The sequence below is a fragment of the Macrosteles quadrilineatus genome, unplaced genomic scaffold, assembly GCF_028750875.1.
Source record: "Macrosteles quadrilineatus isolate MER2022 unplaced genomic scaffold, UCM_ALF_1.0 Scaffold_4__1_contigs__length_99947679, whole genome shotgun sequence".
NCBI classification, from domain to species: Eukaryota; Metazoa; Arthropoda; class Insecta; order Hemiptera; family Cicadellidae; genus Macrosteles; species Macrosteles quadrilineatus.
The window spans coordinates 78,137,783-78,164,825 of record NW_026542597.1 but is presented as its reverse complement, the minus strand read 5'-3'; the positions used below and the strand labels follow the sequence as shown (position 1 = coordinate 78,164,825).

General features: G+C 34.2%; 1 protein-coding gene across 2 annotated transcripts in view; it reads left to right on the top strand.

Annotated features, from left to right (window-relative positions):
- LOC128993491 (5'-AMP-activated protein kinase subunit gamma-2-like) overlaps window positions 1-27,043 on the top strand; it is a 326,963-nt gene that overhangs the window by 137,488 nt on the left and 162,432 nt on the right. For both annotated transcript variants that reach the window (XM_054417433.1, XM_054417434.1), the window contains one exon: window positions 4,382-4,606. In XM_054417433.1, coding sequence (XP_054273408.1) covers window positions 4,382-4,606 — 225 coding nt within the window. The remainder of the gene's footprint in view (window positions 1-4,381; window positions 4,607-27,043) is intronic.

Genomic DNA, 27,043 nt, shown 5'->3' with positions numbered 1-27,043 from the left:
GGCTTCTCAAGAGAGATAAGTTTTAAGAGAGTGTGTATGCAATGTCTTTTTTCCGTCTATCGGAATACTCTTTAGATTTTACTTGCCACAGGGAAGGAAAACTTCTATGCAATTCTATAAAATCTGTTAAAAACTCACAGGAGGCTAAGTCAGCCATGATCAACTGCTTGCTTCACTATGTTTTGAGCAGATGATCGCAGCGATAAGTTGAAGCGCTGTCTACTCGTTCCAACTTGTCACCCCAACCTTACGATATTGTTGCCAATCCGTGACAGAAAAATTAAAAATTTCATAAATTGTACTCCAATATATCACAGCAATCTTCTGTCCACACGCTCTGATTATCGTATCGATATGGTTGGTACCGATCAGATCGTTGCGATGTATCATAGCGTGTAGACGGGTGTTTAATCAGTAGCAAAGATCCATCCACAATCTCACTTAGTCCTTTCATACCAATGGTCCTTTGGGCTAATTTGGGTTAACTTGGGTATCTGAAATTCAAGAACACCATTATGATAGAAAACCTACTAGTTTTACAGAGGCAGTTTATGTCTAAAAGGACAGACATGTCACATATTTTGTAAGCCAACTATAAATCATTTATTACAAATATATCAAAAGATTCATTATTAATTCAAATTTATAACTCCAATTAAAATGTTTTCAACGGTATGAAGTTCAAATTGAATGATTAAAAAATAATAAAATACAACAAATAACTCAAATGAAAAAAAAACTTAGAGTAAAAGATAAAATTGCAACAACAAAACATACTTCACAATTAATTGTTAAAATACAGTTTCATACTGTTGAAAATAAACCCATCTGTATCTCCAAAGGCAATGACCAGAAACAGTGCCATAAACATGTTGAGTAGATAGTGAGAGAAGTAGGCCAATATTTATAGACTGCAGACATAATGGCCCTATATTCATCTTGTCTCTACATTGCCTTGGAATAGCACGAAGTTCTTCTCTTGATATACCACCTTATAAATCTTAATATTATGATATTTTAATTTGCTGTTTACAATTTTTTTGTCTCAATGCCAGTAGCATTTTGTAAATGGAAACAATCAATGCTTCTAAGTGATAAAGTTGTCAAACCCTAAATTTTCGAGGATGTGCCAGGGAGCAAACTCGTCCCTATCTCATTTAAGTCTAAGACGCTAACCACTATAGTCTGTATGATGGAATCTGTCACCTGATTGGGCAGTCCCCAGGTGGACGTAAGGCCAGGAGACAGGTTCCACCACAAGGAGTTGTTAGGTGGACATAAGCACACTTTAAGTAGCTAGGGATAAAAAACAAATCAAAAAACTTGCTTCAGTTTTTACAATATGATGAGAAGTCCACTTGCGCTATCCAAAATCACTATCAAAAATCAATGAGAGGATGAACAGTTATTGATACATTGGTTTTTTACATTAAAAACAAATTCCAAAGAGGTTGAAGTCAGTGTTTTAATTTTCAGTTCAAAACTAATTGATTCTTATGTGACTTAGGTTATCTGTAAATCATCAAAAATAATTACTGGTTCCTCTGATTTTGTTCTAATACTTAATGAGAAGACCTTGAAATAATCTAATAATAATGTTAAAAATGTAGGTAGAATTCAATACGCATTTTATGGCATGTTTCCAATGCTAGTAAGTACAATGATATAATCAAATTTGAAAAAAATCACAGGGAAATGGTATTTTGGTACTGAACTGATAAGAACGTACAAAAATAAGGTTAAGAAACATTGTTTACCAGTCAACTTAATTTATGGATCAGTTTAAAATAACACACTGTTGTTGTTTTCCCTATTTTAACAAATTCTAAAACAGTTAACATTCTTATAATTACTGATAACCTTGTTTTTTCTGGTAAACAAGTTGATGCAGATTATCTATACAAATTTCACTTTTATTATAATTTCCAGTTGTGTTGCTTTGGGCATTGTGCTACTAGTGTAGTGTAGTGTGGTTCAATTCTTGCCAATGAAATATTTGAAACATAAATGGTTGAAAAGGATAACAGATGATGAGGTATGATTTTTTTCATTGATTCTTGATAATTAATTAAGCATCTACAATAGACTCCCTCTTATCCGGACACCTTTTAACCGGACTACACTCAGCGGAAGTGACATCTTTTTAACCGGACAATTTTTATCAGCACATCGGTTTAACCGGACTAGATCGGCAGGAAGTGGTCGGTACTGAAACAACTGTTTTCTTGGGAAAGATTTGAGACCAGTGATCACGTGTATAAATACAATGCTCTCCTAAATTTAAGTAAAATATTTGGGTTACATGACAAGTTTTTGGGGACATCGGTTTAACCGGAAAACCCATTATCCGGACTGGCCTCGGTCCCGAGGAGTCCGGATAAGAGGGAGTCTACTGTAGTAAAACAATCTATGAAGCTTTTAAAATTGTTCTTACAGGGATTTATAGGAGTTTCTGTGATATTGCTAAGTATGTGATCAATTTATAGTCCACAAACATTGACTTAGTAAAAAGCTAGGTGTGAAATTGTTTTATCTTCACCATGGGAGCGTTTCATAAACTCAAAATTTCACAAACTCCAACGCTTAAAATATTAAATGAACAGCGCGTTTCATAATGTCCACATTTCATAAGCTCCAAAACTATAACATTAAAATAATCATTGTTTCACAATGTCCAAGTTTCACAAACTCCAACGTTTAAATGTTAAATAAACAGAGCGGTTCATAACCTCCAAATTTCATAAGCTCCAAATCTATAACATTCAAATAATCACTGTTTCACAATGTCCAAGTTTCACAAACTCCAACGTTCAGCTGTGTGACTCAAGTATGTGTTAGCACACAATGTGCAAATCAAATTTACATTTTAGAGAATTTCCCCTATAGGGAATAAGCTATTACCGTAGTACTCATGGTAAGACCTGGTCCCGGGACACGTTCTATTACAACAGTAGAACGTGTAGCGCCTACATACCGAACCACGGCAACCTCTGCAGCGACTTCTGGCAGAGACTGTGCCGTTGGAGCTTATGAAACTTGGAGGTTATGAACCGCTCTGTTTATTTGATATTTAAACGTTGGAGTTTGTGAAATTTGGACATTGTGAATCGGTGATTATTTGAAAGTTATAGTTTTGGAGTTTATGAAATTTGGAGGTTATGAAACGCCCTGTTTATTTAATATATTAACGTTGGAGTTTGTGAAATTTGGACATTGTGAAACGGTGCTTATTTTGAAACTTATAGTTTTGGAGTTTATGAAATTTGGTGGTTATGAAACGCACTGTTTTTTTTAATATTTTAGACGTTGGAGTTTGTGAAATTTGGACATTATGAACTTGTGAAATTTGGACATTATGAACCTCACCCTTCACCATGTGTAAATTTGATTTTTTCCAAGATTAGATTACAATTGTTTTAAATTGATGTAGGTTTATCATTATCATCATAATTATGAATTCAGCACAGTTAATAGGTCAAAGTGACAAAGGACACTTTTTAAAAGTTGTTCAATTTTTAACGGTAACGGATTGAGTAATGATTCCAGAGTTATTGCCACTAGCCATGTATTGCAGTTCAATCAAAGTGATAATTTTCAGTGGTGTAGTACTGAAATTTTCAGTGGAGGGAACGCTTGCCATCACCTAAGAACTAACTGACATATAAAGATTAATATAGAGGACTTTTTATAAAAACAGACAAAATTGATCAGGTAAACCAAACAAAGTTTCTGGGACTGGTCATTGATGAAAATCTATCTTGGGATAATCACATAAACTATGTAGTAAATAAATTATCATCTGGCGTTCATGCCTTGCGGCTGATGTCCAAGGTTTGCAGCTTGGAAACTCTTATGATAATCTATTATTCTTTATTTCATTCCCACATATCTTATGGAATCGCCATTTACGGAGCAACAACTAAGGAAAATTTGGATAGAATACTTATAAAACAGGAAAAAGCTATTAGAGTGATCATGAAATTAAAAAGAACAGATTCAGTTAAAAATATCTTTCCTGAATTGGGTGTGTTAACAGTTTACAGTTTGTATATTTATGAGACAATTGTTTTTGCAAAACAATTTCATTTATTATCCTCTGCAAGTAAATATAACACACGCTTTCAAATTAACCTTCCTAGACATAATTTAGAATTCTACACCAAAAAAACAGAGTCGGAATGCTGTTCCTGTGCGTTCCCGATCCACTACACCACTGGTGATTTTTAAAAGTACATGCTCGAGTCAAACTTAATTCTGTGGTACTCAATAACTAGGTAATAGACACCCAATAACCAAGTATATTTATCACACCATTTGATAAACATGTTAAAACCAAGATTTTTTAATCATCTTTATTCTTAATCAAATCTTTTTTTTGCAGAATTCTCTGATGTCGCCGGGGTCGGGATCGCGCAGTGCGAGCAACAGTGGCTCGGCTTCGAGCACGGAGGGTAACGCGAGTGCGGCCGGTAGTACCGATGCTGTCGGTGCGAGACCTCGCGCGGGCAGTGACAGTGGTTCGTCGCGTGGCCCTGTGTCTAAAGTGATGGATTTGTTTAGACATCGATCTCACAGTGCAGTGTCTGCCGAGGAGAAGAGGAAAGCGGTAAGTTTTGTCTTTGAATTTTGTTATTTTATGAATTTTTTAGTTTTTGTGTGTCAAACTTCTCAAATTGAACGAATGTACTGTTAATAAATATTTCACGTCATTGTTAAGTCTCTTTCCCAAGACGCGAGGTAGGATGAATTTGAGCAAGGGCTCGTATCAATACGCGTCGTGGGAACAGATCGTCCGTGGTCCCTGTAGCAGTCCAAAGTGGTTTGTTTAGGTCCGGATCGTTCCCGCCCAAAGCCGGTAAACTTATGAAACATAAAAGGACTGTGGCTCATGTTCAGTACAGGGGGGGAGGTACACTCGTCACAGTCCTACGGCGGATCTTAAAATGTACGATCCAACATGTGTCATGGGAACAATAGGTCCGCAAATTTTCACATATTTACTGATCATGGACATCCGTGGTATTGTCCTAACTTGTGTCGTGGGAACGAGGCTTAACAAGGTGGATCATTAGATATTCAGTTACGAGACAAACAGCTGTAAGGAATAATACTTGATCAAATCAATATCCAGCATGACAATTAAGATACTTGTAGGAATTGATCATCTGGCAAGATCGCAGCTTAATTACTTACAATTTTAAGGGAGATTCACTTTTTTCAGGGTAAAGGTTTAGATATTCAAAACATATATACATATTCAACTTAATTAGGAGATGTGTCAACATAATGTAAGTACATTGCTAGCCAACTGGTACTCGTCCCATTTTACTTGTTTACAGACTAATGCTTAATAATTTACATCCATAGTAAGGATATTATCAATAGTTGCTTTGGGGATGCAGGAGTTTTATGCTCACCGCTAATTGGAGAGAAAATGACTAGTATTGATAGGAACGTGGGACAAGATGTTCTGGAGGCAAGATGATCCAGCGTCAACCTACTCTGAATTAAGAAGTCGAGAACCAGCCTGCCCGAACGCTGAATGCTGAGGGAGAAAGGTCGCCGGAGAACTATGTCTCTGGTGCTATTCCGCTAGATTGAGAGGGTCAAAGTGGTCTGTTTAATTGTATGAATTCCTCATCTTTCCAGGGTACGTTGTCAACTGTGTAACATAACTACCCAAAAAGTTCTTTTAGAGTTGATATAGTTAGGTGAAGTAATCTGTGGTAATATTTTAAGGCACCTTCTTCCTTATAGACTTCTTGTTTGATTTCCATTGTAGTACACTTGGCTGTTTTATGTGAAGAAAGATACCCTCATATTCATTACGTAAGGTTTTAAGGTTCCCTGTTAAGGCTCCTTCACCTTCAATAATAATGGATATTACATCTTGGTTACCAGGGAAAAGTCCAGAGGAAACTTCCCATGTCCTATGTGGTTATATCATGAGCTGGTAGTTCTGCTGATGTAAAATTTATACACAATCAAAGGAGTGCTGGAAAGGGATTGTGGCGGTGAGAAAGTTAAGGAGAGCTAACTGTTGTTACTGTGTGATATTACCAAAACTTTGACTGGTCCAAAAGCTCAACTCAACATGAGTTATTCCTCTGCTTATAATTTCTCCTACACACAGTTGTCCAGTAATCAATGGTTCGAGGCCAAGCAAATCATATGAATAATAACAGGATGACAAGAAGGAGCAAATATGGGCTTTCTTCAAACCAACCCTTCAAGCATGGCAAGTACAGTATTTGAAAAAGTGTTAAGTATGGGTAAAACTACTAGCAAATGTCCATACAGTGTTTAATTTGCCTACTGTACACTTACGTTATTCAGAAAAGCAAATACTTCTCTTTTGATCAATCTATCATCACCTCCAGGATTGATTATTGACTATATAAATACATTTACATACCTTATGTCATCAATCCTACTTTAGTCTTGGGTGACTAGTTTCTGAACAACAGTTTCATTGCAGAAACTTTTACTTAAAAAAACATTGGAACACATTGTCGTCTTCAATACACAAAGATACAATATCATAAACAAACATAGATACAATTTAATAAAATGTATTTATGGCTGGCCATAACATAACTTACGCGATGACGGACACGATGCTAAACACTGTGTTCTTTTGACCAACAAAGTTATCAACAAGATTATTTGGTTATTTAAACGATGGTAATTTTTAGTTGTTAACTTTCTTGTCACTGAAAAATTGCTGTTTCTCTTTGTTAAGCTCTTGACAACCACCAGTAACCATACAAATTTGTATGTGTTAATTTCTTCTTCTACATGTTTAGGATGTAGCACACTTGGCAAGGTTTTTCCTCCTGCTTCTCCAGAGTGGCACTAGCACATTTGACAACTCTTGCGGAAGCGTGATGCTGCACGCCGATAAAAGAAGACTGCCACTCTGAATTCACTGTGGCAAATTCGAGAAGCTTTTAACCACACTGGGCACTCTTTCCTGCCTCTGTGAGTGTTGCCAAGTGTGGTTATTCCCAAAAATAATATCCGATACATTTTTTTTGCTGGATTATTGTAAGTTTTTCCATTGCAACGGAACATGTTTTGCTTCTGCGAGAGTTGCCAAGTGTGTTACCAGCTTCAAATCTAAATTTATAGTTTTGTTATTTTTGAGGACTACTTTCTGATTTTGTTATTTTTAAACTCTCAGGTTGATTATTCTTAGAGTTCTATAAAGACTGTAGTTATGTAGTATCTTTTTTTATTTCAGATGCTTTGGAATGTTAAACGCGATAGACATCAAAGGAGACTGGTACTTCTGTATGTATGTATTGAGTATTTGGAGGGATTTTCGGGTGGAAATCATTTTCATTTAAAGTTCAAATTGTGTTTCAAGGTTTCAATGCTTGATGACTCCATGCTTAAGCAGAGGGGATAATTCACCTACATATCAATGTGTTCATGATAGTTCATACTTCATAATCTTTGTATCTTCATTATAAATTGTGTGGATTTGAATGGCCTGACGCTTTATATCGCTTTCTGAAGGGAAGATCGTCTTTTTTAATTGTTTTAGACAAGGTAGGTTTTTGAATACTTGAGTTATATGTAGCAGCTGGCTGTTTAAGAAGCCATATTTGATTTAATCTGTTCTTAAGCTTTGCCCCCTGACTTGCAGACCTATCTACAGAAGCAGTTTCAGCCAACTCTCTTGTATCTGGGATGTCTCTAGATTGTCTGTGTGTCTTCAAGAGGCATGCTACAATATTTTACAGTTCCCCAAACAAGGATTAACAGTGCAATCTGTCGGTGGCTCACATCAACTTAGACAAATTTGATCAACAACCTGGCGACAACTTTAACCTGGGGATGGAATGTCTAGTTGTATTATTATTAATAGTCAAAGATAGTAGTTAAAGTTAAAGCAAACAAAATTGTAGACCCAAGACTTTGATTTCCTACTGTTACTAAACATTGGAGATCCGTTTAGGGTAACAGTGTAATGATTTATTTTTCATATTCTTGTTCAGACCATCAAAGCTTATAGAATCTCTAATTTCTAAAACCTGCATCATATTTTTAAACTGTTGTAACCCACAAACTAAACCATTCTGCTTGTACAGTTGCGTACTTAGTTTTGATAGAGCTGTGAGTTGGTTGGTGGGGCACAGAGAAGTAAGGTACAGAAAAAATATGCTTATGAGACGACTGTGCGCTTTTAGTTCTAGTATGTTGTGCTCAAAATATACTTTAGGCGAGCAAAGAAGAGCTCAGTGCAGACATTTCTAGGGGAATGGGTCTTCCTCCACCTTGAGCGTTGTAGTACATCTGGGCGAGAGTTACGAAGTTGGACTTTGACCTAAGTGTATCATTTGTTTCCTCTGTACCTTCCATCTGTGTGGTTGGTCTTTTGGTGGTAGAGCTAATTTTTCTCTGTCCTACAAAATTGCTTGAGCTTGATTAGATTTTCACTTAATGTTTACCTGTTTGTGTTAGGGTTTGAAAAACAATAGTGGATGACTTGATTGGAAGTTAACAATTTTCCGAGGTTAACAATTTGCATACTAACTACAATTTGCATTTGCTTAACAAAACTATAGATTAGTGTCGATCAAAAGCATCTCTTTCTTTGATTTGTTGGAGTTCACGAGTCCAACAGTCTTAAAGGGTTATTGTAACCAGGTGAATGCCCCTGATATGGATTATTCATCAACTGGTATACTGGTATTCTTCATGTGTAAGGGGTTTGCCACAATCCAAAACGCTATTCATCGAGTTCTAACGCATTGTAGGACTTGGGAAATGTTAATGCTTGGTAAGCTCAGAAGGAGAGTGATATAGATACATTCAAGTTCTAGGTGGTTTTGGTTGTTAAGCAGGATTATCGTTTGTAGTCATTGGTTTCTGCATGTTGTCTAGGTGACGACTGTAAACCTGAGTATCTAAAATCATCACTGTGTGTCATTTCATGTAATGTATCTGTGTGTGTGTGTGTGTGTATACTGGATAGTTTTAATGGTATCATAAAGACTGATCAAGTTTAGGTTAAACTTATGATATCAACAATAGCCACAAGAACAATGTACAATGTGATGAATCTTAGTCATACAAATTTTAAAGAACTGCAGTGGAAAGTATAATCATTTCTTCTTCAATTGTACTATTAGAAACTAAACCAGCACTACGGTTTGAGGGTGCTTGAGTTTTATTCATCTGGCTGTCCAACCGAACAACAGATCTGATCCTGGTCCAACAGATCACGATAGTGTGTTTAAACCTAAAACAATGTTATAAGTTAACAAGATCATTGGAATAACTAACTGCTTTAACTACTAGTTGACCATTTGGTCTAAAAGGAGACGAATAGAGACTATATAATAATAAGAAGTGATGTGAAATACTAAAAAAAGGGGCTTTAAGTCAATATGAAACAAATTAATTAGCTTACTTGATAAAATAATGTCTATATAAAGTTGTATATATGTCTTAATAATGTAATGTTGTATATTTTACTGTTGCGCTTTACACCAGTTGCCATTATGGAAAAAAAAAACAACTTGACAGACTCAAATGTCTTTTTTCAGCCATAAACACACACCGGGACAGGCAGAACAATGCAAACTTCCATCAGTTAGTTTGGCCTTAGCCACTCATGTAAAGCTTAGTCCACACTTGGAGACTGAGTCAGTCGACAGTCGGATCAACACAGTTTTGGATAACAGTTTTCAATTTATTTTGCGCCCACACTAGCCAGCCAGTGTTAATTGGTATGGCGACTGAAGGGGAAGTGATTTTATCCTGTGCGTAGTTCTTATTTCTTAATCATGTGGCTGATGTACCGAGAAAGAGACAGTGGTGGACCCGCAAGTTTCTCTAGAAAGGTTCGTACTGTTGTCAAAACCTACTATCAGATTTTCTTTTAGAAGATGGCGCAAGATTTTAAAAAATTGCAAGAATTACTCTTACAGATATTTAGGTTCTGTTAAAGGCTTTGTTGGACCAAAGAGAACAAAGAAACGTTCGCATTACATGACTGCAATTTCAGCCCTGACCAACAGTAGGTTTGGGTTGAATTCGATCTTATCTAAGACACGTGCACACATTGTCTTCATGTTTCCCATTCGAATGGGAAACAGAAACACTGCATTTTGTCTCCAGAAACACGGAGATTTGTCTGCAAACAGTCGGCCGATCATCTTGATACATCGCTAGATACAAAAGGCAACACTACGGAAACTTTCGGCCGACAATGTTTGTGGAGACAAATCGCCAAGTGTGGACTAGGCTTTAGAAAGATTGGGTTTGCTCACATATTAAGGTTGAACGTTGTACTAGTGTTTGTCTTGCTTCGTTTCTGGTTTAGCGGTATTTTTTGTTAGTATATCTCAGTATTTCTCCAGGTTTCCCTGCATTTGCCATAACTGAGGGTCTGTTAGCGATTGTTCAGTGCTGCTATCTGTAGGGTTCTTGTAGAACTACGTCCCCAAACACTGGCACACTGTATACGATACAGCCCTTCCATTGGATGAAACTGAATTCAAACAGTTTGGTGTACTCATCTACACAGCACAATGGCTAGTCCCTAAGCCAGTCATTATAAAACAGCAGTGAATGTTAAAAAAAATTTGGTTGCCCTCGCTATTATTTGTGAAAAACAAAATGACATCATATTGCTGAGATAAGATGTCAGTCGTACATACATATACAAAATTGTAATTGGAAAATTACATTGGTAGGATAATGCAAAAAATGTTATCTTCTTGGAAGTCTTTTCTATGATTTAAGAATAGAAAAAGGATATAGTTTACTGCAGCCGTCCTAAACTCCTCTACCTGCACTGGACGTTATTCTTTCACATTGGAATAAAATAATTTGAACAAAGTCATGATTTGATCATATGCTAAGATAAAATTGACATTCCTTCACGTACTGCGTCTCGTGCCCATATCTGATCAATTACTTTATGGAGTGTGTAGTCTCGTGTGTGCTAATTGTTTTACCTAACCCGCCATGTTAAACTTCCCTATCCCAAGCGTGATGTATACAACTTCCTTACTTCTCGAGTGATGTAAAGTATCAAAAACTCACTCGGTGATGTAAAGAAACCCATTTAAATAACATTGAGTGCTTAACTTATAAAATATAACTCTATGGAAATAAACGTTCAACGCTAGAAATCAGCTGTGCGCTTGAATGTTATTGTTATGCTTTAAAGTATTTTCCTACCTAACCTAGCTTTTGTTAGTAAAAGAACGTTACTGACTGATAGAAGATGAGTGAAATGGATAATGAAAAATATTGTACGTAAACCCATGTATATTGTCGGGTCAGGTAAAATCTTGTACGTTACACGCTATGCAAGAGCGTGTTTACATCACTTAGGTGAATTATGCAACTCGCTTCCGCTCGTTGCACAACATTCACCTGCGTGAAGTAAAAACGCTCTTACTACACTTGTAATGTAAATAGCTATTATGCTCGTCTTATTTATTTAAATCATTCGAACCTGAAGATGCGCTCCATTTTTGACAGCACAATACAGCTGTGGTTGTTGTAAACTACCAAAGATCGTTTTGACAGTAACCAGGTAATCTTATCCTCTATTAGTTAATTTAGACTATCCATAGTCCATTCATTAAACTTTAAATTGGCTACTTTTTCAATTTCCTTGTAAAACCTCTATGATTATAAATTTACTTGACTCTCATCATAAAATATATACCAAGAATTTTGATGAATGATGAAAGTGACAGTACCATTAATTATAATCCAACTAAACATAATAGATTGAGTGGAGAGTTGTTGTGTTAGGCTGAGACAAGTGGATGAGAGGATGTCGTGGGTGTGAAACTGCATATTCAATTAAGGCTTGCATCACAACACATCACTGCGACTTGCGACTCGGTGATTGTTGAGACACACAAGTGTAACAAATTTAGTTGTTAACTCGGTTCTTTGTCTTGATTTCTTGATAAGAAACATAAAAGATTAGTAGACTCGTTTCAAAATATTTTCTTGGGGGCTAAAATAGTTAATTTTATGCTTGGAGTATGAAATAATCGTATGGAGTCGAGGAGGATTGTTATACTGAGCAGTGAATTGTTCTGTTTATCTTCAGTGGAAAATATAATTTGGTAGCGTTGAGGAGGGTAAAGTTGCATTTGACTGTTTGGAAAAAAGAATTTTGTTTTAACAACACAAGCTAAAACTGTGCAACGTGCACTTTGTCTAATGTTATCCATTGTCTTAAAGTGGGCGGGCCTAAATGGTGTACTTTTTTTCCTTGGCCTGTATGGTAGCGTTGTTACTGTTGGTAAAACTGATTCCAGCATTTAGTACTATCATAGACAAAAAGAAATAAATATAGACTGTCAGCTGTGCTGCGGTTAGCGTATATTCCGGCGCCAACCGCTAGGGGTAATGCGTAGTTCCGGCGCACACCGCTGCAGCATCAAGCGCTAGCGACCGTTTCCATAACAACTTGGTAGTTGGGAGTAGTGTTGCCAACTTTGGAGGAATTCCCCGGAATTGGAGTTTACTGACTTATTTAATATTAAGGAATAATTAATTTAAATGCCATCATTTATTGTATGATTTTAACATATATTTGTTAAACTTTTGTAGTTTCATTACAGTGATTCAAAGTTTGTCTTTATTAATCCATAATTCTAGGAAGTGGTTTATTGGAAGGTTTTTTTTTATATTTGCAAGGTCAAAATCTATTTAACCAGGGTGTCTGGTAGTCGGGGAAAACGGGAAAGTCAGGTAGGCTATTAGTATTTAATTTCAAAATGGTCTTGACTTGAAAAGTTTGGATTTAGTCTTTATTTTGTTATCAAAGTCGGGAAATTTCATGATTTTACCTCAATCGCGCTAGACAACGATCGCGTTTCCGTGACGGCGCAAGACGATGATGATGTCTACACAACCGCGGGAGATATTCGTACACCGCGACCGTGCTAGACGACGTTTTCGTGACCGCGGGAAAAATGATCACGTATTTTCTACAATCGCGCAAGACGATAATGTCTACACGGCAGCTGAAGATGTTCACGATTTTGCCGCAATCGTGGACGACGATGATGTTTCGGTACCACGGCATTCAATGATGATGTCTACACAGCCGCGGAGGATGTTCATGATTTTGACGCAATTGCAGAAGACGATAATAGCGATATAGTAAGCATTTCGTTTGCAAGAGTGGTAGTGCTGGTAACAGCTGGCGAGTAGTCGACGATGAAACCGAATAGAATACCGATAACCAATATCGAACAGCGATAACGCTCTAGCGGCAGATCGCAAAACCTTTCTTTGACAGTCTATATTTACTCTATTGTCTATGGTACTATTAATAGTTTTGTAGATACATGTTGGTGCAATCAACAATGTTGGTGCCTTGGCTAACAATTTTTTAAATTGTAAAGAGATGTTTTGTTGATTTTAGTGAATTTCCCTAATGGGCAAGAAGCTATTACCTTAGGTCTTTTTATATATTTTCTTTTGCGTTATCTACACTCATCCGGTGCAGGTCCATCAGTAAATTTTCAGATAGTTGAGACTCCTGACGGTAGTGCTTAACCTATGTTTTTAAAATGTATGGTACTTTTCATTACAGATCTTCTCTTTACTTTCTTGTGTCATCTTAAAATATTAAAGAAATATAGTTTAATCGTATATTAGTATACATGAGCTTGACTGTAACATCACTGTAAATAAAGTGATGGAAGACTGACTGAACCAACCGACTGTCAGTTGACTGACGTATTTTGAATGCAACTGAGACTGAACTGTAACGGAACTGTGACTGGCCTGGTGTGTGTGAATCGACCTTAGGACCCAGACTAAGTAGCCTATCAATGTATTCTCTTGAAGAATAAGTAAACTGTTGTAATTTCCTTGTTTATGGATATATTTTGATACGATTTTCAAGATCAGTTATGCCATACTAAGCTATTAACAATTCACTAAAAACACCACTTTATAACCTTTCTTATAGCAGAAAACCTATCAATTTAAACTAATGCTATTTTGATTTTTATGTAGCCCATTAAAAAACGTTAATATATTGAAATTACGGCTTTACCGATTCTGGGTACATATACATTAGATTCTTAGATATCAATCCTTTTCCCTCCAAGTCTCAAAAGACAAATATGTTGATAAGATCAAAAGAATTTTGCCATCCCTACAAAATTTCCATTGTGAATAGTGTTCAGCAAGTGTTATTGGATCTCAAGAGAAGAACAAGAAGCTTTGATTATTCATTTGCATGCTCTTGTCTTCAGTTTGACCTATATTGACTGAGGAGACTGTGCTTCTAAATTAATTAGCTGCTGTGCTTGTGCTTATTGATTGATACTTGATTGAAGACTGTTAAAGTGTAATAACATAATTTCATATATCTTTTTTGAAAATGGTTGTTAGATTGAATAACGAGTTAAGTTTGTGTCAAAGGAACATATTACCAGTGGTATTTTGATCAGATAACAATTTTAATTTTAAATAGTTTTGCTATGCAGTAGGTAATTTTGTATGGCACCGATGTTACTTCAAAAGCTCTAAAATCACTTAAACTACTCTATATCTTACTAATATTATAAATCTGAAAGTTTGTGAGTTTGTGTGTATGTTTGTGTGTATGTTTGTGTGTGTGTTTGTGTGTGTGTTTGTTGCTCAATCACGCATAAACTACTGGACGGATTGGGCTGAAATTTGGCATGATGATAGCTCACATTCCCGATTAACATTAAAGCATATTCTTATCTCAAAGACCCTTTCGGGCTCCGCCCCAGTGGCTCTGTAGTTTCCCATGTTAATCTTATGATTTTTCATATTTAAAAGGAATTAATGAATCTTAACAGCTGTCTCAATTAAACAAGTTGGTTCTGTTCTATGATGTTCAACAGCATAAAAGTTACAAGGATTACCAACAGGGTGCAGCACTATTATAATCTATATAAATAAAATTAGAGTTTTGTCTGTACATTGCTCAGAATCATAAACTTTTAGGTTTTTTTTACGTTTTATACATTAGAGAAACCGAAACAAGTCTCATCTAAATTTCTGTCTGTCTTCATGTCTGTTACGACCCAAGAGCCATTTTACGCGGCCTACTCCTGAAAAACGAGAGTACCTATCAAGTTCCAAATCATTTTAATGTATTCATTGGATTGGCGAGATTGTCTTTAGCCATTAAAATATGGCGTCACCACTTTGTAAATAAAATGACGGACGTTTAAAAACCCAATTTTGTGCGATTTTTTGTAAAGTTTTCTCCTAATGTTTAGCACATATTCTTCTATGAAATAACGAACAGCTGTTCAAATCAAGATTATTTCTTCTAGCTGTCACTGATATGTTTACATTGAATGTTGTTATTGTTGTTTACAAATACCGCAACCATTTCCGATCACGTTTTGAAAGCAAATCCAAACCAATTAAGATTAAAAACGTTTTTCCTTACATAACGGATTTAATTAATCGCAAGTGCAATAATATGTAGGGTAACAGTAAATGAAAATAGAGATTCTTTGTGTATAAAATTGTTCTTGAGTTTTGATAACCGGGAAATAGACCTTGAATCAGTGTTGTATATTGCTGGGAAACTTACATTTTTTAAATGAGCGTTTTCAGTCGAGACTCGGCAGACGACCGACGCGCGTCTACTTGTCTATAGTAAAAATAAAAGTAGGCCTACTGTGTATTTATGTTTTATTCGTCATGTGTATAAGTGTACAGTTCGTGTATGTGTTTCAAAAACTCCAAGACGCACCTAATGGGGAAGCTCAAGACCTTTAGGACTGATGATGGCGATTTAATTTCGCCGAAATGCATCTCCTGTAATAGGATACATTAGGATCGACCAGCGGACACAGGTAACCTAACTACAGGTAACTAACAGGTAATTTAGCCTTTTATTGATTGTCATACCGATCCGGAACAACAACAAACGACATAAAATGAAGTCATGTATAATAAATAGTTTGGCCAGCATATCTGAAAATATGCAAACCAAATGCTGTTCTTTGTATAAGAAGGTTTCAACTGATTACTATAAGATCCCCGTGCGTAGAACGGGCACACAGCTAGTCTATTCTAAAACTCTCTTTAGTGACACAACTTTCTTTTTCTGCACAAAGACTAATTATTATTTCTAACTAAATAAATAACCAAAAGTATTAATCCACAAGGGACACAGTGGGAATCAGGGTTTTAGTTAGGGGATGACACCTGGAATCGTTGGGGAAGAGGGTAATTTGTCCTAAAAGGATCGTTTTTTTTTTTATATGAGTTAAAATTTTGTAAATACGAATTTAAATTCTAAATATCAATTAAAACAACTTTTTAGAAAAACATTTGCACCATGCATAGTTGTAAAACAACTTTTATAGACAGGTATATTCTCATTGATTTTTAGCAAAATAATTAACTACTGTGCTTAGTACTAAAAATTTAGAGTGACTGGTTTAGTGATTAGATCACATGATTTCTGTCCTGAAGGCCTGACTTGAAACCCGACCAATCGCCAACAGCTCTTAGCTATGTTATTTCTTGACTTACTGATTTATACCCCACCTTAGGCTAATGATTCACCAACTGAGTAAAAAAGTACAAAGATTCTTCTCATAGGCAAGAAAAGCTGTCCTTATAGGAACATTTCTCCAACTATTGGTACTTTTTGTTAACATTTTATTTATGGACAACTCGGACAGCCCCTTTTAGTGTAGTTTGATTAAAGGTGTCTATAACAATCAACCTCCTTAAATTAGTTAGAGGAAGGTGATTCAATTGTTGATCAGCAGCACATGATGCAGCTAATCTAGCGATGACTTACCAATTGTACAAATTGGCTCGCTAATTCATCGCCACGCTAACGACTTTCAATTACAATCCATTATGCACAAGCTCGCTGTCCCTTATGACTACTGTTGATGAAGATCAGAGTCACAGCTATTTTGTAACATATATTTGAGTTCCCTACTAAGCTTGCAAAGGGATGTAAGGGCGTAATTCAAATACAGTAGACTCCATCTTTTCTGGACTCGTTGGGACCGAGACCAGTCCCGAAAGCGGGTTTTCCAGTTAAGCCAACGTCCCCAAAAACATGTTATGTAACCCAAATATTTGACTTAAATTTAGTAAAGGATTGTATTTAGACATGTGATCACTGGTTTCAAAATCTTACGAGAACAGTCGTTTCAGTACTGCCCATTTCCTTCCGATCTAGTCCGGTTAAACTGATGTGCTGATAAGAATTGTTCGGTTAATGAGATGTCATTTCCGCTGAGTGTAGTCCGGTTAAAAGTTGTCCGGATAAGAGAGAGTCTACTGTAGCTGTAAAATTGATGCTATGAGTTAGAGCACAGAGAAGGTACAGAGGAAAAACTCGGTGGTACACTTAATTAGTGTCTAGAACTAGGACAAGTTCAAAACCACATCTTGGTACTACAACAGGGTGGAGGAAGACAGTGTGCGATAGAAATTTCTGCTCATTGCTTGCAGCTCAGGCTCTACCTTGCTCATCTCAAGTAAAGTATATTTCCACGACATACTAGAGCTGAAAGTGCATGATTGTTCCTTATGTAAATTTCCTCTGAATCTTACCTCTCTGTGGTTAGAGTTTATAATGAGTGGGAAGGATTCACTTTCTCATTCATCTAAAGCTTTGTTTCAAATACGTAAAACAACTACAAAAAGACAAATTAGTTTTAGAATATTTTTAAAATTTATAAGAATTTTTTTATATTCACGGTTATTGATAACATCAAAAAATACAAGACTGCAGATTTTGTGAAAAATGTGTAGGCCCTAAACTGCCTCAAAAAAGAAAAACATTAAGATATAAAGGAGAAAGCATAGTATCTCTATAGAAAACTTTTTTATAGATACTATTTTGTGTACACTATAAAATTAATTACAATTCCTAAAACATTAAGTTTTAATTGAACTGATTTCAACTTTTTGAATTTATATCCTGGATAATTTTTTTAAAAGCATTTCCGAGAAAGCTTGAATACTTCGAAAACTACACTATCTCCAAGATTTGTGATTGGAATGTGTCGTTGACAGGTGTTTTGATTTGTCTATATTTTTCTTAAAGTTTCCTGCATGGTTTTGACATATTTAGATGACTTTTCAAACATTATTTCTCAATACTGTAGTTGATGCGATTTAGTGGTTTAAGTGTGACTTATTTTTAAGAACACTTATTAAAAATTATATTTTAAAAATGTGTGGCTTGCTATGGAAAGCACATTTTGATTTATGTCAATGTAAAATATCTGTCTATTTAAAAAAATCTTTATAAGCTTACTCTAAAGTTGATTTTAGTTTTCAAATAAATCTTTTTTAATAATTATTCTTACAATAGAAATTGTGCAAACGTTTTTATTTACCAGAAAATTCTTCAACATTTTATATCCTTTTAAGATCTTTAGAGTAGGTTTTGGATTTCAAAGTTCTTGATTCAAAAATCATGATTATTTGGACATATTTTTAAGATAGTATCTTCAAAAAACATGTTGACCAATTTTGTATTGTAACACTTTCAAATGCAAATACATTTCACGGTTATGCAAATTTTATTTTAACAATATTTAACTTGATGGCTCACCGAGTTCTTTATTGTACGGTAGAACCAGGGTTGCCACCGGTCCCGATTCTGCCGGGACAGTCCTGATTTTGGTACCTTATGCCCTTTTATAAGCCTATGTTAATTCGGGGGGAGGGGGGCAATGTCCCGATTTTTCCCTAACCTTAAGGTAATCCGGATTATCAAATTATCGAAATTAACTAAGTTACCTTAAAATTGAACAGCACATATTTGAGTAAACCAATTTTTAAAATAGTATGTTATCTATTATAGGGTCTATAATAAAGGGTCAATAAAGGGTCTATAAGATAGTTACATTCAAAACTTTTTTGTTCAATGATGCATCGTGCTAAATTTATCAAAACATGTGCAGCATAAGCGTTGGAAATAAAATATCAGACACTACATATTGAGCTTTTAAAATATATGTGTGATGGGCCTTTGAACTGCAGCAGTAGTTGTTATTTTAGCTGCTAAGTCCTTAATTTAAAAGAATGTTTCATTTCTTACTAGAGATAAATCCGGTCCAGTCTTTTAATTCCGAATTATCGTTCTACTGTAGTTGTAAAATTAAGAACTCAGGCAATCATCAACTATTGCTCTTGAAACTAAGTCCACAAACAAATCGTTTGTCAATTGACTTCAGTTCAAAATATTTCTACATATATGGCTGGCATAACTTTTGTTGTTTTTCTTCTTGAGAAAACAAAATTGAGACACAAAAAAAAACAAACACCGTTACAAAATTGACTTGACAGCAATATACACTCTACAACATACTAAAAGAAGAAAATATTTCTACGTTTGTTATAAAAACAAAGAGGGAATTTGTTAGGTTGGTCTATTCCTGATCTTTTTTACAATAGTGTTTGCTCTATCCTGAAAGGTCATATTGTAAGCCAATTAAGGTCATAGTTGTCAGTGTCTAGTATGTGAGGTTGAAGTGATTGATTGTTTGAGATCTGTCCTGGTTGTCTAGGTAGGACTGGTTTTAAAACTCAGTTCATTTTAGGATTTTCTTTTGTATATCGTTGGGTTTTGTGATAAACAATTTAATAACAGGATCTTTAGTATCCAAAAGGCATAGTACAGTACTGTAATTGAATAAGAACTAGATGTCGTCCATCGGTCAAAATATCTAATGTACAGACCTCTCTATTTTCAACCCACGCTGTAAATAAAACATGTGATTGGAATTTGTTCCATTTTTTAAATTTTCTGTTTATATTTCGTTGATATTTCGTCACCATCATGGCAACCCATAAGACTCGTGTTAGTAAAAAAATTCATATTTGTGCTTATTTTTGAGCCTATTTTAATTTAAAGCGATTCTGCATACCTACAGGATAATATCTTTCCAACAGTATGCGTAGATTTTCCCTACGATGAACACAAGCTGAGAAAAGCGGTTGTAAAGAAACATGCTTGCCTAAATATATATAGAGTTAATATAATGCTACTTGTTTCATAACTAATGTACTCAACATTTTCAATCATTTTGAACTTTTAAACTTTGGTCGAAGTTAAGGTTTTTCTAATGTTGCATTACACAATAAATTTCAGAGTAAATATAGGACGAAGCTGATTAAACTTAGTGGTTAAAATGCAGAATTTACATCTCTAAGTTCCTTCTCGAATAAAACATTCAGGAAAAAAGGAATAGGTCTCTCAGACATGGTAGTTTCTCAGAATGGGAAAACTTCTTCCACTAAAAGCTATATTTTTCAACAATCTAATGTTCAAACCCTTGGTGGAGGGGGGGGGGGGTTTAGTCACAAATAGGTATGTGTTACGTGTTAGACCCGTTGTTTCAATCTCACACCTTCAAAAATGTGTGTACCTATTTAGAAAATAAAAATGGATTGGTTGCTCAAACAAGGTTTTTGCTGGAAGGAAGATTAACCATATTGTTGTGAATATAGGTTTGATTTTTTCTTTTAACTTATTAATATTACAGTATTTTTTCAATGACTAAAGTTTTGTTTACTTTCCACATTTACCTGGTATTCATTCAGATAAATGAAGGTTGAAAAGCTGTACTAGCCTATATTTTTTTAACTTTTCTCTAATTATTCTTCCAAGGTTTGAAGTACAGTTTTGAATCAGTATAAATTTGCATGCAATTACAGTGATAATGGTGTCATTTAATGTTCTTTATTAAACAAGTCAACAACACTTGATTTAATTGCTCAACATCTTTTGTTTTTACCAACAACACTTAAGACCAATGCTATAGTGCACTCTGCATTGAATTTTTATCTTCGCTTACACTACAATAAACCTTATGAATAATTTACTGTAATGACATTTCTACATAGTTGATATTCCAAACCTTTACAATATTACAGTATTTTTTCAATGACTAAAGTTTTGTTTACTTTCCACATTTACCTGGTATTCATTCAGATAAATGAAGGTTGAAAAGCTGTACTAGCCTATATTTTTTTAACTTTTCTCTAATTATTCTTCCAAGGTTTGAAGTACAGTTTTGAATCAGTATAAATTTGCATGCAATTACAGTGATAATGGTGTCATTTAATGTTCTTTATTAAACAAGTCAACAACACTTGATTTAATTGCTCAACATCTTTTGTTTTTACCAACAACACTTAAGACCAATGCTATAGTGCACTCTGCATTGAATTTTTATCTTCGCTTACACTACAATAAACCTTATGAATAATTTACTGTAATGACATTTCTACATAGTTGATATTCCAAACCTTTACAATATATCTTCTTGCAAAGATAAATTGAGTTACCTAAAGGCATGTAAGTAACATGTCTCATTATCTTGACATTGACTTTGTATCTTATCTGAAGTTATGAGCTTGTTTGTCTTCTTATGCGTCATAGGAAGTAAATCTTTTTCCGCACAATGAAAAATTACAATTACACTACTTTGGTATCACTTTCTTTGCATTTTTCTTTCCTCAATAACTTCTGAAACTCTCAGATCCAATATGCTATAAAAGTACGTCTTTTTCCAGTAGGACGTCTCAGTACAACGGTGTTTCCTAGATTGAAAATTTTAAGATTTAATATTTAATAGGTATCTTTTCTAAAAAAAAAAATACATGAAATAATATTGTTTGGTAATTAAGTAAATTTAGCCTATTGCCACGTGTAGCCAAAAAATATGCCTTGTTGATATCGAACAATATAGCTGAAAAATGCTGGTTGTAACTATTTAACACTTGTTAATAGGATGGACAATACTTGTGCTTTACAATGTCTGTGAGATAACAAAATTATCAAATTTTTAATAATTTTTTTTACTGAGAGTACGTATATTTAGTTAAACTTTATTTCATAAATACCCACTTTGATCCATTTGATCCTTTAACCTCTGGATTAATACTACTTATAACCGTTTTAGTGATGATATTCATTGTTGATCAGCTGATTGTTTTTTGGACACCATGTCAGTGTTTCATAGATAATCAGTGTACAAGATCTTGTTAGAAAGATACATTAACCTGTGCACCAGGTAGTAGTAGATATATTAGTAATTCTTTTCACCAGTTAATGTTAGGAAGGTAATTAAATCAGCAGGTAGTTTTAGGTAGGTAACAGTTGCAGCAGATAGTTTTAGACAGATAATATTTGCTGTGTGTAGTGTTAACGAGATGATATTTACTGCTTGATGTGTTAGAGAGATTATATTTGCTGCAGATAAAGCTAGAGAGATAATATTTGTTGTAGATGGTGTTAGAGAGATCATATTTGCGTAGATGGTGTTATAGATCAAATTTGCTGTAGATGGTGTTATAGAGGTAATATTTGCAGAAGATAGTACAGTATAAGAGGGATAACAATTTCAGTAGGTCAGGTTAGAGAGATAGTAATAGAAAGGGAATTACTATTTAGTTTAAAAGAAGTTGTCAGTTTTGTTTTGAGGTGTTTTAGAGGTAAATCATGTATTTAGTTTAACGGCTAGTCTTACAGAGGCAATCATTTCACCAGGTAGTTTTGGATAGGTAATCCACAGTAATCCGCGGATGACAATTCCACAGTGGAAGTGTGGCTGATGCTATCACAGTGTGAGGGGGGACTCTGCAATGAAGGTCACCAGTTTGTCAGTCTGTGTCGTGGTTTGGTGTGTGTGCTGTGGTGCTGTGGTGTTTGGTGATCTTTAATGTTTTGTGGTGCAATACTCGTTGTGTTTAAAAAAAAATTCATTTCATCCAGAGGGTTTCAAAAGGAGTCGCAGGGTTTACTTTTGAAATTGTATTTTTTATGCTTCATACATATATTATTATGTTGTAAGCTAAAACATTTAGTGTGGTTTCTTCCAAATTAAAAAGCTATTGATTTCAGAATTTAAATTCTCAATTTGTCTTAGGTACTGTTTTACTCCAATTTAGTAAAACATAATAATTTTGATTACTATACAAAGTAGTTTTGATAACAATTGATTATCCCAAGAATTTGTTTTAACTATTGTTCAGGCTTGTGTTTTTATATAATTTGTTTACATACATTTCATAAAAAATAACACATATTTCTTACATTGCTGTAACTACTTTATTATATTGAGCTTTTGGAGGTTAAACCTTTTTCAACTACTGACCACTCATAAAGTTCTTTCCTTAATTGTGTTGTTGAACTTTTACCTTTAATCCCTTTAAACTTTCATAATTCACATTCATGACCACATAGAGTTGGAAGTCTTGCTCCTCTAGTTATCTGTGTGTACAACTTGTGCCTTAAGCTAAAAACAATTTTGTTATCTTCACACTATTTTATTTCCTATTGTAAATAATTACACTAAAAGTTTAACTCTTCGTGTGACTAGTTAAATCGTTAGGTTGTATACTCAACTAAGATAACAATAATCCCTTTTTGCATATACAGTATTTAAAAAGTACTAATAGTAAATAAATAATAATTTTGCACGATACATCTCTTAAAGTCACTATCGTAAAAATTAAAGATAAAATAAAATTATTATCCGTTTATACTTGGAAAATGTATTCTATTTGCCGGAAATGTCATCTTCGTAAACTAAAACAAATGTTGAAGACACCTGGACATGTATTACTTACTCTCCCTTTTAAGGGTATTGCACCTCTTATTTATTGAGTTTGACACTTACTGGAAGTTAGGACAAATGGAATGAATTAATTAAGGATTACTGAAAATATTAACTCAACCAAATTCTGACACGATTACCACAGTGGCATTTGCCTAAATATATGTATATTGTTCCTCTCTTTAGTGTTGGTATTGAAAACGACTGTCTTTAAGAAACTTAGTGTCTTTTAACGCTCTGTTTTTGCCAAAGTTTTACTGCATTTGAAACTGTACCAAAAGATTCACGTGATGTGTTCAGATGCCAATTTTGCTTGAATCACACTCATTTCAAAACTGTCTGCGTGGAGGTTGAATTATGAAAACCATGTTTTAAAAGATTAATTATATTTTAATAATTTTTTATTAAATTTGTTTAAAAAAAAAATGCAGGTTCAATAAATTTAGTACAGATTCATTACAAACTAATTGTCTTGAAAGAGTTACAAACCTTTGTTTATAAGTGCTAGCTGAAGTGCAACTAATGATAAAGTTTAAGTGTACCTAAAATAACTCTTAGCAGCTAACACAACTTGTCAGTACAAATATTACATTTTTCTTAAAGTGTTTATAGGAACAGGAAACTAATAAACTGTTGAATAAAAAAAAATACTTAATTTACTTTTATAAAAGAAATATACAATTCAGTTAAAACTCTTTTTGCAAGTAACAACTGTCACAATAAGGTAGTAATATATTAATTATTAAAATAAGAAATTGAAGTTTGAGCAGACAATTTAGGAACTTACTTATGTTAGGATAGGAACTTACTTCATGTTACAAATATGCGATGATGTTTTGTTATTAATCAAACACAACATGAAACATTTGTGTAAACATTAGTACTGTGCATCGAAACATTAATAGCAGTTTTAAACATTCTTGTGGTTTGATATTTTTTCAGTACTGTACAATATATTTAAATTTCATCGAAAAAAATACAATTATAGAGTCGTACAAATTAAAAGGAGTTACAATATCATTTTTTTCAAATATTATTTGATATTTAATATCTGTTATGAAATATTTCAAATTCATACAAATTTCTACAAAAGTTTAAGTATACTTGAAGGAAACGAAATTGATCTCTTTAGCTAATAAAACATATCGGGCCAAACCATTGCTGCAACAAAAAGTATCCAAGGACTTAATGAAAATTGTTTTGGGAAACAAACTTATTGTTTGTTTTAAAATTTTATATTTAACTAGCAGAGTACCCGTCCTTCGTAAGGGGTTGAGGTATAATTTTAAAATACGTATTGCAGTTGTTATACTCGTGCTCTGCGTTTGCAATGGGGGAGGTCACGGTTTGAGAGAATTTGTTTCTTTAAATTTACCATAGTATAACACATCTACCATAGCCATAATGTTCTACCACTGCACATAAACAATAGAAAAAAGTATATCTAATATTTGCACGATATCACAAATTATTTAATAAATTAAAAACATAAACATAAATCGTGTTGATTTTGGACCCACCTTAAAATGTATTTAAGCCTAACTCTCTGTTTTATAGCATTAAAAACTAAAAGGATTCCGTTTTAAAATTACTATTCACCTCCCATGATGTAAGGTAAGATGTTATCAATGACCTTGGGGAGTCAGTCACCCTGTGTGATAACAGATGACCTTGAGTTCGGCCTTGACACCCTTCTGGAGTCTTCTTTCACATTCAGGTCTTAAAGTATACTTTGTGAGGAAACAGGAAAACACTATTCATTTAGGAATTTGCATTATTTTACATGTACCAGTGTTGTTAAAAGGGTCCGCTGCTAGGATAAATGGTTTTTGTACTTAGGATAAATATTTCAGTAAACAAATTAGTCCTTGGGTTTACATATCCAATAGTCAACGGTTTAAGTTAATCAATCGATGGGACAATTTCTACGTAATATTTATGATTAGTTATAAAACTTTCTCGTTTGTAAATAGATTATTAGTTTCAATAAACATCATTACAAACATGAACCGTTTAAAAAATATGATCACTAAGCATATAAAATATAAACTTTTTTTGTATTTTTCTCATCCATTCTCATAAAAGCACTCTATTTTGTTTTTATTCTTTCACATTAACCAGAGCCTATCTAGCCAATGAGATGCCTGCAGTGGACATCCCCCCCCAATTAAAAATTAGCCCAGAGTACTAATTAATTGATTCAACTTCCTGCCTTGTTTTCCTACTCTTGTTCTAGACCTCCTGACCAATTAAGTCTATAGTGTTGTTGACAAACTTTTCAAACCAATTAATGATCATAAGGCAAGTAGGCCTAATTGAACAAAAACATTTTTACATTTACTGGGTATTAAACAGGGATATTTTTTTAGTTGGTGGAAAAGTACCCGAATGAAAACAAGAGTAATCAAATACCTAGTTAGTTAGACAAAACAAACAAAAGTGAACTAATTGACCTCAATTTAACTGTTTGTGACTTTGTTGAATATTGACTTTAAATGACTTTCGGCTTCAATACATTTATTATGAATACACTTTTTATGGATGTAAATTTGTTTTAAAGAAAACTGCCCCTATTATAGCGTATCCATTTGTCCTAGGGGTGAGATATTACTACACATTTCAGGGGAAAAAATCAAATATAATTTTCTTTTTACTGTTATTGGAGACAAATCTGTTTTAGAATTTTTAAGATGAACATATAGGCTATGTTTTAGGGATGTTGGATACGGTTCGATAGTAGGATTTATTTAATTGGTTTGAATATTCTCCTTAGCTTCACGTACGATATTCCATCTAAAGAGAGCAATTCGTTTCCTATTAATTTATTGGATCAAACAAATCAGGTTAACTCAAATAGAACTTTGACTCCACTCTAAGTGTCGAAATCTTAAGAGCCCAGGTTATAAAAATACACTAAGGAGCTAAATATAAATATTCAAGGTTATGAATCCAAATAAAACCCAACCCAGTTTGTTATTCATAGTTTATCGTCTTCGAAGCTTAGCTCGTAGGAGTGGCATTTCCCAACCTGGTAGCCAAATATATAGCTTTACTACTGTGGAAAAGTTCGGCGTGCGTTCAAAATAGTAAATTTAAGCTAACTTAGTGGTTAAGTTGATATTTGACTTACCACATTGGATATTTTTTTATAAAATTACTCTTATCGATATTTTTACCTAAGGTTTAAAAATATATTCTTAAGCCCCACAACGCATGTATTGTTTACAGTGGATTTTAAACATATTTTAGTTTTCAAGTAAATTGGAAATTCAAATTAAACTACAATTTTAACTAATTAACAATGTAAATGACAGATGTACTTTAATGGTTTTGGAAGTTGTGAAACACTAATGCAGCACACTTTGGCTAGTCATTGTTGTGTCATGAGTTAACATTCAGCTTGCCTCAAGTACTTCCGAGTTTAGATAACTATTGCATTCAGG